This window comes from Mobula hypostoma, chromosome 13, assembly GCF_963921235.1.
Source record: "Mobula hypostoma chromosome 13, sMobHyp1.1, whole genome shotgun sequence".
In the NCBI taxonomy this organism is placed as follows: Eukaryota; Metazoa; Chordata; class Chondrichthyes; order Myliobatiformes; family Myliobatidae; genus Mobula; species Mobula hypostoma.
The window spans coordinates 95490989-95504559 of NC_086109.1; the positions used below are offsets into that span (position 1 = coordinate 95490989).

General features: G+C 43.2%; 2 protein-coding genes and 4 non-coding genes across 10 annotated transcripts in view; 5 read left to right on the plus strand and 1 right to left on the minus strand.

Moving 5' to 3' along the window:
• Positions 1–2992, minus strand: part of zwilch (zwilch kinetochore protein) — a 51557-nt gene extending 48565 nt beyond the window's left edge. For 3 of the 4 annotated variants that reach the window (XR_010020205.1, XM_063066230.1, XM_063066231.1), the window contains exon 1: positions 2860–2978. Coding sequence is in view for 2 of the 4 variants with exons in the window: in XM_063066230.1 (XP_062922300.1) it covers positions 2860–2912 (53 nt within the window). In the remaining 2 variants the exon portion in view is untranslated. Of the gene's footprint in view, positions 1–930; positions 1010–2859 lie in introns of all 4 variants that reach the window. The other variant, XM_063066233.1, reaches the window with a different exon arrangement.
• Positions 2993–3296: 304 nt separating this feature from the next.
• On the plus strand, positions 3297–13073 carry rpl4 (ribosomal protein L4). Of its 2 annotated transcripts, none has more exons than XM_063066238.1 (10): positions 3297–3443; positions 4218–4389; positions 7305–7411; positions 7675–7813; positions 8955–9079; positions 9247–9376; positions 9787–9943; positions 10932–11015; positions 12372–12492; positions 12894–13073. In XM_063066238.1, exons 1-10 carry the CDS (start codon positions 3441–3443, stop codon positions 12897–12899), a joined length of 1044 nt encoding a protein of 347 aa, XP_062922308.1. In that variant the 5' UTR covers positions 3297–3440; the 3' UTR covers positions 12900–13073. The 2 variants fall into 2 exon arrangements, with proteins under 2 accessions (XP_062922308.1, XP_062922307.1); XM_063066237.1 differs by having other exon boundaries at positions 12961–13073.
• Positions 8513–8610, plus strand: LOC134356034 (small nucleolar RNA SNORD16). Its single transcript, XR_010020272.1, has one exon. It is a non-coding gene; the product is annotated as a small nucleolar RNA SNORD16 (small nucleolar RNA).
• Positions 9116–9182, plus strand: LOC134356033 (small nucleolar RNA SNORD18). The gene has a single exon (XR_010020271.1). It is a non-coding gene; the product is annotated as a small nucleolar RNA SNORD18 (small nucleolar RNA).
• Positions 10704–10774, plus strand: LOC134356031 (small nucleolar RNA SNORD18). The gene has a single exon (XR_010020269.1). It is a non-coding gene; the product is annotated as a small nucleolar RNA SNORD18 (small nucleolar RNA).
• LOC134356032 (small nucleolar RNA SNORD18) lies at positions 11101–11172 on the plus strand. The gene has a single exon (XR_010020270.1). It is a non-coding gene; the product is annotated as a small nucleolar RNA SNORD18 (small nucleolar RNA).
• Positions 13074–13571: the final 498 nt, after the last annotated feature.

The window sequence follows — 13571 nt, forward strand, 5'->3', positions numbered from 1 at the left end:
TTTTGCACCTTCCCAAAATCTGCCTCCTAATCTGCTCCTCTGTATCTCTGCTGCTACCAGGGGGCCTATAGAATACCCCCAGTAGAGTAACTGCTCCCTTCCTGTTCCTGACTTCCACCCATATTGACTCAAAAGAGGATCCTGCTACATTACCCACCCTTTCTGTAGCTGTAATAGTATCCCTGACCAGTAATGCCACCCCTCCTCCCCTTTTCCCCCCATCTTTATCCCTTTTAAAGCACTGAAATCCAGGAATATTGAGAATCCATTCCTGCCCTGGTGCCAGCCAAGTCTCTGTAATGGCCACTACATCATAATTCCATGTATGTATCCAAGCTCTCAGTTCATCACCTTTGTTCCTGATGCTTCTTGCACTGAGGTACACACATCTCAGCCCTTCTACCTTACTGTCTTTACACTGTTTATTCGGCTTCTCTTTCCTCAAAGCCTCTTTGTCTGCATTTGGCCCATATCCCTCTCTGTACAAATGTCTATTAAACATTGGAATTTGTCCCTGCCTCTACCACTTCCTCTGGCAGCTCATTTCACATCCCACCACCCTCTATTCAGTAGTTCCCAAAGTGGGCAATAGCGCCCACCCTATGGGACAGTGGAAGTTTCTAAAGGGGTGATAATATAAAGAGGGCGGCGGGGGGGTGCGCTCAATAGCAAGAAGGCAGCTGAGGGATTACAGGCTTAATTTAAGAAATGAATTACTTATTATAAGCATTTGATCCTCAGTGCCTCATAATTGATTACAATGATCACATCTCTTGCTAACCCAGGGTTCTCTAAGAATTAGATTTTGCTTGAAACGCATTATGGTATTTTCAGAAAACCATGTACTTATACCCCAGGACTCTCTTGATTCTATACCACTCTCCGATGCCCCACCATTTACAGTGCAAGTCCTGCCCTGATTAAACTTACCAAAACGCAACACTTCACACTTAGCAGAATTAGCTTCCTGCCGCCATTCCTCGGCCCACTTTTCCAGTTGATCTAGATTCTGTTATCATTTTAAAAGATTTTTGTCACTGTCCATTATCCAAATAATTTTGACATCACCCACAAACTTACTAACTATGCCTCACCCAAGTTGTTGAGAAAGAAGACAGACAACAATGGACTTATCACTGATGCCAGTGTACACTACCAGACACGGTCCTCTGACCTGAAAAACAACCCTCCATACCACTGTATCCACAAACATTTTGTAATTTAGACCCTACGTGGAAAAATATTCCAGACTAGCAGGACATTGTTAAAGCCTTGCTAGAATTCATATCCTTCATGGGTCCTTAAAGATAGGTGAGGGGAGAGATGAAGTGGGAAGCTGGGAGGTGAGAGGTGGAACAGCTGAAGAGCTGAACAACAAGAAACTAATGAGGAAATTGGAGCATGGAAGAAAGTGAACATAAAAACAGTACAGCACAGTACAGGCCCTTCAGCCCACAATGTTGTGCCGACCCTCAAACCCTGCCTCCCATATAACCCCCACCTTAAATTCCTCCATATACCTGTCTAGCAATCTCTTAAACTTCACTAGTGTATCTGCCTCCACCACTGACTCAGGCAATGCATTCCACGCACCAACCACTCTCTGAGTAAAAAACCTTCCTCTAATATCCCCCTTGAACTTCCCACCCCTTACCTTAAAGCCATGTCCTCTTGTATTGAGCAGTGGTGCCCTGGGGAAGAGGCGCTGGCTATTCACTCTATCTATTCCTCTTATTATCTTGTACACCTCTATCAAATTGGAGCATGGAAGAAAGCGAAGGAGGAGGGGACCCAGAAGGTGGTGATGGGCAGGTCAGATGGAGGGGTGAGAGTGTAGTCAGAACGGGGAACACAAAAAGTGATCCTGAGTTATGACACCAAACCCTTTTTGAACAGGGTGACCCCTGTTTCCATCCAGGGGGTCAGTGTGGACATGCTGGAGGATTACAAATACCTGGGGATACGAATTGACAATAAACTGGACTGGTCAAAGAACACTGAGGCTGTCTACAAGAAGTGTCAGAGCCGTCTCTATTTCCTGAGGAGACTGAGGTCCTTTAACATCTGCCGGACGATGCTGAGATGTTCTACAAGTCTGTGGTGGCCAGTGCTATCATGTTTGCTGTTGTGTGCTGGAGCAGCAGGCTGAGGGTAGCAGACACCAACAGAATCAACAAACTCATTCGTAAGGCCAATGATGTTGTGGGGATGGAACTGGACTCTCTCACAGTGGTGTCTGAAAAGAGGATGCTGTCCAAGTTGCATGCCATCTTGGACAATGTCTCCCATCCACTACATAATGTACTGGTTGGGCACAGGAGTACATTCAGCCAGAGACTCATTCCACCGAGATGCAGCACAGAGCGTCATAGGAAGTCATTCCTGCCTGTGGCCATCAAACTTTACAACTTCTCCCTTGGAGGGTCAGACACCCTGAGCCAATAGGCTGGTCCTGGACTTATTTCATAATTTACTGGCATAATTACATATTACTATTTAACTATTTATGGTTCTATTACTATTTATTATTTATGGTGCAACTGTAACGAAAACCAATTTCCCCCGGGATCAATAAAGTATGACAAACAATAAAAAATGTCTCAGCCCGAAAGGGGTTGTTTATTCCCCCTCCATAGATGCTGCCTGACCCGCTGAGTTCTTCCAGTATTTTGTGTGTAGCACGGATCAATAGAGCACAGAGTGCACCCGGTCCCGACACTTCCCAAAAGCTATTGAACTAATCAGACTTCTCTTCAAATATTTATCTAAATCTTTATTGGACACGTCCTATCGCCCCTTCTCCTCCATCCCGTTAGACAGTGACTGCTGTCACAAATTGGTCCGTGCGATGACACTCACCCAAGCAGAAAAGTCAGGAAGCTCCGCGCGGACCTGAGGACCGCTGACTCCATTCTCCTCAGGAAACCTTTTATATTTTAAACTCCAGCTTCTGCTGAGGAAAACGCATTTCAAATCACAACCGATAAACGCGCGTAGTTGCACGCCCGCGAACGTCACTTCCGTCACCAGAAACGTTTACTTTTAACCGCTGTTTTGGCGCACTTTTGTCTAGAAAAATTTTCTAAATCAAAACATATACATAAAATCAATTTTAAATTTTAATTAATAATTCAGCTTTTTAACCATATGGCTTGGTGATGTGTCAGCGCGCGTAAAGATAGTGCCGACATCGAAAGAAAATAGTGCCGACCATATTCTGATTCTTTTTGCAGAAAGACGCAAGTATTTATACAATTTTAAAGAGGAAATATGTATAAAAGGTTAAGTTTTAATATTATCCTTGAGTTTTCCTCATAATTACTGGTTATTTCTGAAGAGAGCTCGGCGGCGATATTCATCTAGCGGCGCGGCGGTGAGGGGTTTTTCCTCTTCCTGTCGAGGTCGCCATCCCGAGCGGGTGGCGCCGAGCAGCTGCGACCATGGTGGGTGTGAATTGGGACTTAACTGTATCCTCGGCGGGGCAGCCAGACCTCAGGGCTCGCGGGCACCTCAGCAAAGTCTAACTTGTTTAAAATTTATGAACTTTTGTCAGTCATAACAGGGGGAAGATCAGGGGGACGAGTTCTGCCAGGTCGCCATTTTATAGCATTGAGTGGGGGAGGGGAAGACACGTTGTTCTCTCTAACTTCACTGAAGCCGTGTAAATACGATAGTATGGTCAAGCTATCGTTTCAAAGTTATTCAGACTAAAATTCGCTAAACCACAATGGTGGACAAAGTATATTGCGTGGCAGAATGTAAGTCCATTAAATCTGGTTCAGTTCTGGAACATAAGAGGCTTTGGAGAATGTAATGTGTCTGAATATAAAATAGTTCGTTTAAAAGCAAAATCCGTATGAACTTTCAGTACCGGCTAATGAAGGGGGAGTTTCGCTAACAGCATGCTGTTTCTATGTACCTAGATTCTTGGTTTACTAAGTTTAGTTTGATGTCTATAAAGTGAATTGTGTAGTTGGTGTTTAAATAAATATTTGTGGCTTAAATTGCGGGCATGAAGTCAAATTTAGTACCATCTTTTTAACTTGTGTCTTGACGCAGTGTAGTGGACTAGTGGAAGTCTTGGTTGTCTTACAAACCATTCATTGGTAAATGAATGATTGTATTTGAGACCTGGGAAGTGGCTACTACTGGGGAACTGCAAATCGTCTTATTAGTGGTGTTTTAACCTAATGGATATTTTCAATACAATCCTTCAGGCCTGTGCTCGCCCACTGATAACAGTGTACAGTGACAAAGGAGAAAGATCTGGCAAGAATGTGGTTATGCCTGCTGTTTTCAAGGCTCCCATCCGCCCAGATGTTGTGAACTTTGTTCACACAAACTTACGCAAAAACAACAGACAGCCATATGCTGTGAGTGCGGATGCAGGTAATTATTTTTTTCAACTAATAGTTCCCTGAACTAAATTGTGTCTTTTTAGCTGTTTTAAAAGTAAGCTAATAATTCATCTGCACATTTGCTATGTTGTGCCTCAGTCAATTGTGTATTGATAACTTGGAGGATAGCAGGGTTCTTCTCCCTCCTAGTCCTGATGAAGGGTCTTGGCCCGAACTGTTGACTCTTCATTCCTCTCCATAGGTGATGCCTGACTTGAGTTCTGCCAGCATTTTGTATGTGATGCTTGAGCCATTCAACTTGCAGCTGCTGCAGAGTTGATTAGACAGGATTGACCTATTCTACAAGTTTAAAAACAATAAAATGAGCATCTTTCAACAACTACTGAGTGGTTGGTGGGATAAATGTTGACAGTTTCTGGTTTGGGGAGTTTTAAACAGTTTTCTCAGATTGGAGGTGATCACTGAAAGCTGTTGGAAGGTGTCTAAGTGTTGAGAATTATTGAAGTAATATGAAAGGTGTTTGAAAGTAAATTTAACGTGTCACCATTACAATCCTGAGATGGGTTAAAAATAAGGACATGTGAAATGTGACTAATTCTTTTGCCATCAGAAAGGGGCCTACAAAAGTGTTGGAATACTCAGCAAGTGTTAGAAACAACCTTGCTGTACAAGTCAGCAAGTTTGAAGAAGTTGGGATGAGCTGTGAATGAGCAAGTACAGGAGGGGGTAGGCTGCAGTGTGTAAAGTGAAATGTGGAACAGGTGACTTTCAAGTGCCATATATCCTGTTGGGGAAGGGCTCCGGAAATGGTAAGAGTTTGGTAGTTTTATCCAGTTGGATCAAGGAATCTGGAGTAAAACAACTGTGAGGTGTCTGAAGACTACTGCCCAGAGAAATGGGCAAAAGGTGAAGATAAAATATCCTGATCTCCTTCCATCTCCATCAAAATTGCTCTTTGTTCTGGCATCTTCCCAGGAAGAGAGGAAACTTATGCAAGAGAAAATCTGCAGATGCTGGAAATCTAAGAAACAAAATGCTGGAGGAACTCAGGCCATACAAAATCTAGGGAAAAGAGTAGTTGACGTTTTGGGCTGAAACCCTTCATAGGACTGGAGAAAAAAAAGATAAGTCAGTAAGAAAGAGGGAGGAGGGGAGGAAGAAACATAAGGTGATGGGTGAAGTAAAGAGCTGGGAAATTGGTGAAAGATACAGGGCTGGAGAAGGGGGGAATCTGATAGGAGAACATGGAAGAAAGGGGGAGGCGCACTACGAGGTGTGGAGGGAATGGTGAAAGAGATGAGGGGGAGGCATTATTGCTCCTCCAACCTGAGTGGGAGTAGAGGAGGCCATGGACTGACATGTTGGAATGGGGTGGAACTAAAATGGGTGGCCACCTTGAGATCCTGCTTTTTCTGGCAGGTGGGATGTAGGTGCTCAACGGGACTCACTGGGAGATCCCGTTACCTAGTGTTGTTTGGGAGCAATTCCCTCTTCTTTCCTTCAATGTCCACTGACCTTTACTATCAAAATCTCATGTTCAGATTCATAGCAACAGGTTGTAGCGGAGAGGCTGAGATTTCTATAATTGGTACCTGAAAAGAAAAGACAGCTGTTCTGTTGAAACACCTGATGTGATGGTGGCACCATGGAGCAAGACAACTTTAAGATAATGTGAATCAGTCATGCTGCCATGATTTCTTTAGCACGCATCTGTTTTTGTGGGGTATCATTGTGATGAGAATAATTTGTGGTGACTTTTTTTGAAAGTGTCTGATCATAGTTGTATCTGATATAAGGATTGGGCTTCAACTTGATTAAGTCCTGGCTGACTTGACATACATTTGGAATTCTTGAAGTACAGTGCATTCCGGTTAGTTGGGACACATCGAGACCTGTACGTTTTCGTCCGATAAAGCAGCTGTCCCAATTAGCCAAAGTTTCCTGGAAATAATGTTAAGGTATAAAGACAAACTTGAGTTGACCAATGAAGTATAATATTATAAATTATATTACCAGTACTACTGCAGTACTATAAAACTACCAGTTCCTAATACTTATTGGCGGAGCAATTCATCCATGTCATGTTCATTTGTGTGTAAATGAACAAAATCAGCGCAGGCCCCCTAGTGCAGATAATGGACTGTCTTTGTACAGTGCTGATGACAGTTGCATCCTCCAACTCAATATCTTCAACATTCGAGGTGGTTGTCCATTCCTTCAAATTCTTTGTAGTTCCTAAATTGAAGTGGTGAAATTTCATTTTCATTCCCAGCTATTTACGACATCTCCCAACCCTGAAAGATTGAAGCCACAATGAGGAAAACAGTTCTGAATTGTCTTACTGCTTATTTCTCAAACTATCAGTGAGAAAAATCACTTTTTTGAACACCAGGGCACACGACTGGCACTACTTGCTGTTCAGCAACAGCCTCCTGTTCTGATTAAGTGGTTTGGTATCCCAAATAAATGAAGGGAATCGCAGCTATTTTCTTGATTAGCTTTTGTTCTTTAAGAGTTGTCCCAAACTAGTGGCTGCCCTGATTAACGATGGCCCAATTAACCAGAATCCACTGTATTTGGAAGGGTAAGTGATGTCCAGGGTTCTAGCTTATGGTGGCAGGGCAAACCAAACCCCGAGGTCAGGTATAAAGTTAGTTACTAAAGGTAAAGAGGGAAAGCTCATCAATTTTGTGCAGTTGTAATGAGAACTGGCATTCTTTGGTAAGGATCCTTTTGAAGCGAGATGATGTAACCTGAATGGAGGGGAAGGAGAATCTGTGTGTGATCAGGTGTAAGGAGGACAAAGCTATTTGTAAGGTCATGACTTTTGTATTGGTCTGAAAATAGTTACACAGCGGTCGATGGCTTGATTCTGTTGATGTGGCCTGTCAGTGTTACCTTAATGTTTCCGTATACAATTTGTACTGATGGAAATTTTTCTTCTAGGTCACCAGACCAGTGCTGAGTCATGGGGTACAGGCAGGGCTGTGGCTCGTATTCCCCGCGTTCGGGGTGGTGGTACCCATCGCTCTGGCCAGGGTGCTTTTGGAAATGTATCCTCTTTGAATAAGGTTAAATGATCTTGCAGATCATGTTCACCCCTTGTTGTTTGTGTGCTCTGTTACTAATGAGCTGCAGTATATTGCACTGCCTATTTTGGACTAATGTCTTTTTTATCATTATGGAGTAAGTGCCTCCTGCACCTGTGGCCTTCTATCATTAACCTGGTACATAGGAATGAAGAGCACCGAGTCAGCAAGCTCAGGTTCCCAACTTGCTCGTTGGGAAAAGTTGTGCACCTTAACCCGCACCTCAGATGTGCCGTGGTGGCCGCATGTTTGCTCCCACAAAGACCTGGCGACGCTGGCACCGCCGGGTGAATATAAACCAGAAACGATACGCCATTTGCTCTTCTCTCGCGGCATCTGCCCTCCCTGCTCTGGTGATGTCAAAGGGTAAGTCTATTCTATGGTTCTTGAGTCACTCAAATCAAAGCACTTCAACTTCTGATCATCTTGCGTTGACCAGCAGTTCTCAGTCACAGGCGAAAGGATATTAAATTCTGTTTAAATGAAAGTTAGTGGATTTGTCCACAGCAGCTTCGATCGGCATGAAAGTAAAATTACCCACGTCAGTGCAATTGCTGCCTGAGGTGCGACATTCTAGGGCTACAATCCTAACAGGTTCCTTCTTCTCCAGCCCTTTACCTTTCCTATTCACCTATTGCCTTCTACCATCCTCCTTCCCCTCCCTCCACCTTCTTATTCTGACATCTTCCCCTTCCTTACTGAAGGAGAAAGGCCTCAGCCCAGAACATGGACTGTTCGTTCATCTCCATAGATGCTGCCTGCCCAGCATTTTGTGTGTGTTACTCCTCGGGGAAGGCCTTGGTGGTGGATGTGGAGAGGATGTTCGCTGTGGTGGGGTGGTGGAGATGGGTTCCATTTGAATTTCTTTAGCCAACGGGTTCCAATATTGATGGTCAGTAGGGCAGTGAGCACATCAATATTTGACAAAATTAAAGTTAATAGAATTAACTGAAAATGGGAAACAGTGATGGGAACTTTCTGTTTAAAATCAACCATGGTTTTAAAGCTGAGTACACTTTAAACAGTTCCTGCATTGTTGTTAAACTTTAAAATGTGGCTGTAGCTTGCTATGATGGTGTAATTTGCGTCTTATTCTGTGCACAGCAACAGTTGCCTGCTGTTATAAGCTGGTACGGATAAATGACGAACACTTGGTCTGAGCAGCTCCTAGCCACGTTAACTGGGACATCTTGAGGAAACTTCCTATCAACACCAGCTAGTGCTTTTTTATGCCATGTAGCATCATGTTCTCCACTTAACTCAGTGATCATAGCTCTTTAATTTTTCTCACTTCAACTTTTCACTTTTCCTGACATTGACTGACACAGATCTTTGTTCACTTAATGGTTATTTATTTCAACCATCTTAACACAAAATGGAATGTCTTTCTTCAATTATTGCTTTTGAGCCATAACATTTTATGTCAGGAATTGCCTCTAGCTGAACTTAGGGGTTTGATATTTATTGAGTCATATTGGCATGGATACTGGTTTTATATTCCCTGCAGGTCATCGTATTGAGGAAGTGCCAGAGCTCCCACTTGTGGTTGAAGACAAGATTGAGAGTTACAAAAAGACGAAGGAGGCTGTTCTGATGCTGAAGAAGCTGAAGGCCTGGAATGATATCAAAAAGGCAGGCAGCTCTTTCTTCTGTTCACTGATGCACTGTGAGAAATGATGAGCTTTCACTTCTGGTCCGTGTTTCTGATGGCTGATGATTTCGAAGCTCTGATCTCAAATTTTTTAAAAAGAGCAAGTGTTTGGAATTGGTCAGAAATCAAATTTTTGTTTTGCCTGCAGGTTTATGCTTCCCAGCGTATGCGTGCTGGCAAGGGTAAAATGAGGAACCGTCGTCGTATCCGGCGCAGGGGCCCGTGCATTATCTACAATGAGGACAATGGTGTTGTAAGGGCTTTCAGGAATATCCCAGGTAAACCATTTCCTTGAGTGAATACCACAGTATATGGTTTCTCTGGGGCATTTGATTAGTTAGAACACACTTGCAGCATCTTTAATGTTAGGAACACTGTTCTGGCATCCTGTCAGCAGAAAGGGAACTGCTTACAGTGAATTGCATGAGATAAAATTGGGCGGTGGGGGTGTGGCTCCAGTTGACAATGATTTGTAACTGTGAGCTAGACAGAATAATGGGATTCAACTTGGCCTGTTTTTGAAGGTCATGATCTTGGTGGAAATTCTGGCATTAATGGTTAGGGGAGATGTAGCGAATGCAAATGAGTTTGTAAGCGTGAAGAAAAAGGTTCTGTCTTCGTCTTGTTTCATTATTTTTCGTGGTGGTTGTTGACGGATCCTATGCGTTCTGTGTTTTGCCTGCTCCAGGTATAACTCTTCTCAATGTCAACAAGTTGAATGTCCTGAGACTTGCTCCCGGTGGCCATGTTGGGCGATTCTGTATCTGGACTGAGAGTGCCTTCCGCAAGTTGGATGAACTGTATGGAACCTGGCGCAAACCTTCAAAGTTGAAGGTTGGATACAAGTAAGTTTCCGGTGTAAGCAGAGACAATTCATGGGACTTTATATGTTCTGTGTAAATGAATCTCTTCCCCTTCCCCTGTCTGTAGTTTCCTCAAAGTTGCCATCATAGACTAGAGGCCCTCCATTGGTCAGTGTCGACCAGGTATATTGCGTCCCAGCTGTCTACATGATATGCAGGCCAGGGCAGTACGATATGGAGAGCAAGCTGTTGCCTGTGCAGCAGGCTCTCTCTGCACAGCTGGTGAATCCAAAGGAATGATAGACTGATACAGTTTGTCACCAGCAGCGTTGCAGGTATTGCCAGTCAGCATTGAACTCAACATAGGACTGCCTTAGGGACTCCAGCTCTGAATTTTTCCTTGAGGTTTACACCTGAAGCTTTTCCCATGTGTGGGTATAGCTGCAGGGGTGTGAGATTTGAGTTTTCTTTCTAGATGAGCTGCCAATCCCAGCAGACAAGCACCATCTGCCTGAAATGACTGGTTTTAAGGTGTTAGTAACCAGCTTTTCCCTTCTGTCAGTAGAAACTCTTCGGCTGGGTTTAGCTAAGCCACATGTGAAGGCTGGGAGCTGGACTTGGTTGTCAGAGGCTATTTGAGTTGCACACCATTGGGTGCATTTATAGGTAGTGGGAGCTTGTCCCCATTACCACCCTTGGCTATAAAGCTGATACTGTTACCCACCTTAACAGTATTACTGATTAATATAGGCACTCCTGTCCAATGTGAGAGCTTTACATTCATCCTGATGTTTTGTGGTGTGACAATGATGAGGTTCCACTTCATGGTCCGTGTTTTTGACAGCTCATGATACCAGTGGAAGTTCTGATGTCTGAGCAGGTTAATTACAGCTTGTACATGTTTCCTGGCTCCCCAATCATAGGATGCTCATAATGGTATCCTCCCATTAGTGAACCTTGTTTTGTACTGGCAGGTTTGGTTTACTGTCCTGTTTTTGGCTGTTTACTGATTTAATTCTTTATTATCTAGCCTTCCCATTCACAAGATGGCTAACACAGATCTGAGCCGCATTCTGAAGAGTCAGGAAATCCAGAAAGCTCTCCGTCCTCCAAAGTAAGTTTAAAATGCATCAGTGAACCAAACTTCATTCCTCTGGGTCCCTCAGGAGCCATGTGTATCAGTCGGAACATTAATTTCCAGGCAGTGATGAGATTCCACTTCATGGTCCGTGTTTTTGATGCCATGTGATATTTGTGGAAGTTCTGATGTCTTGTTCCTTGTTTGGAGATGAAGTTGGAATAATCATTGGGTGGCGGGGGGAGCAGAGAAAAGATAGTTGAAGCATTAAATATTCATGCAAATTTCGTTTCCACCTTTCACCTAGCATTGTAGGAAGTTACTCTGTGGGTGTGCATTGTTCTAGCTGAGGATGCAGAGGCCCTTCCAGCCCAGGGAGTCTGCATTGCCCAATTTCACCTATGTGACCTACTATCGTGCACGTCTCTAGGGTTTGTAGTAACTGCAGTGATGGGGGAGAACAATGGGATTAAGGCCAGGTCATTGGTGCTGTAATAGTGTACTAACTGCAATGCTACCGAAATCAGATTGAGTTAGTGGGTGGTCAATACTACCTCTCACCATTCTTTTCCCTGTGCCTTTTGATTGAGCCATAAGTCACAGGAGCAGAATTGGGCCATTTGGCCCATTAAGTCTGCTCCACTATTCCATCATGGCTTATCTTTAATCCCTCTCTACCCCATTCTCCTGCCTTCTCCCTGTAACCTTTTGGCACCCTGGCTAATCAAGAATCTTTCAACCTCTGCTTTAGATATACCCAATGGCTTGGCCTTCACTCTGGTTCCATTGGCTGCACAAGCCTAGGGAAGACCATCTCTGACCCCACCAAGCGTGGGAGATTGAAGCGAAAGCCCACCAAATCACCATTTGTGTGGATGCTGTGTGATTCATTACTCTGTTACAAATAAGTGCCACAAAATAACAGACAGTACACCACATACAATTGAAGTATTTAGCTTTATAATTCTTAATTTGTCTAGAGGGTTAGTAAAGTAAGGGAAAAGGGTCCATTTTAATTAAATGGTCTAATGTGCATAAGTTGGAACTCAGTTTCCCCTTCACTGATCCTCCTTCGACCTCCCAGGACTTGGTTGAATCGTGGCCCCACTCTTACAGCCTTCTCTCCAGTGTCTTCTCCCACAGAACAAAAGAGCCAACTCACAACACGAAAAACACACTTTCATTGGGCAGCTCACATTCCAAAGCACCAACCATAACCCTAAACACTGCTTCTGCAGAAAGACCATTATGTTAGCATTGGAACCTTACCCAGGGTGTTACATTTTCAATAAGATCCTCCCTTTATTAGTCTAAACTCAAGTGAGTATGTAAATTTGCCACTAATTCTTGCATATCTGAAGCTAAAAATGTTTTCCCTGCTGCTTTGCACAGCAAAAAGATTCACCGCCGAGTACTGAAGAAGAACCCATTGAAGAACCTGAGGATCATGATGAAACTGAACCCTTATGCCAAAACTGCACGTCGCCGTGCAATTCTCCTGCAGGAAAAGAATGTGAGTATGGCCATGTAGACTGGTTGGTTCTATCTTTGATCAGATGATTAAAGATTATAAATTAGTTACTAAGTTTTTAAAACTGAAGATTATTATGAATTTGGGCCCCAAAAACTTGCACACATGGATGCAATAAATTACTTAATTATTAATGTAGATAGTGCAAGTTTTATTAATTTCGTTGCAAGGCTCTGGTCATAAACTAAACATTGCTGAACACTATTCAGTTTTGAAATTGGACTGTGAGGTTGTGCCAGATTCAGTCATTATGTCCTTGGGTAGGTTCATGCTTTCTTTAGCTGCTTAGAGCTGAGAATCTTTAACATCAAACATTAAAATAATGGATATTTTTGTGGGTAGCTGAAATTGATTTTGTAAAATTTTGGTGCATGTCACTACAGGTTTGAATTTGCTGCATGGTTTGGCAAGTGTTTCAGATGCTGATGACTATATTTTACCTTCTTTCAGCACAAATGCAAGCAGGAAAAGAAGCAAAAGGCAGCTGCATAACTGTTCTGGTTTACAGGCATGTGGTTCCACGTTGTATGGTTTCTATTAAAATAAACCTATTTAAAAATGTGTATCCTTGTTTTTTTTGTTTACACTTCATAATTTGCAGTAAGCACTTGGCTAATTCAATAAACTCTTCTCATTTTGCTTGAAGACTGCTGATTTTTTCCATTATCCATGTAATTACACCCTTACCCTAAACCTGACGCTGGCCCACTCCCACAATTGAGCACTCATTCCTTACAATCCCATATTTACCCCCCCCCCAAGCTGAAGTAATAACTCTGTTTAGTATATTCATAACCATAAACCTTAACGTGTGTGAGGAGGAAGGTGCCCAGGAAGGCAAGTGTTGGACCTGGTTAATGAAGGTTGGACCCGATCCAAGCAGCAGGGTTCAGTGTCACTGAATCTCTGGTAACGAGATCAAGAAATGTGAGGGATAATTATTGTGATTTTGACCTGTTTGAAGGGGGAAGTGGATTGTAAGCAAAGAGTACGTATTGTGAACATAAAATTTTTCTGCTAGCCTACAGGACTTCATTAATAAAGGTGTTTGAGTGCTGTGC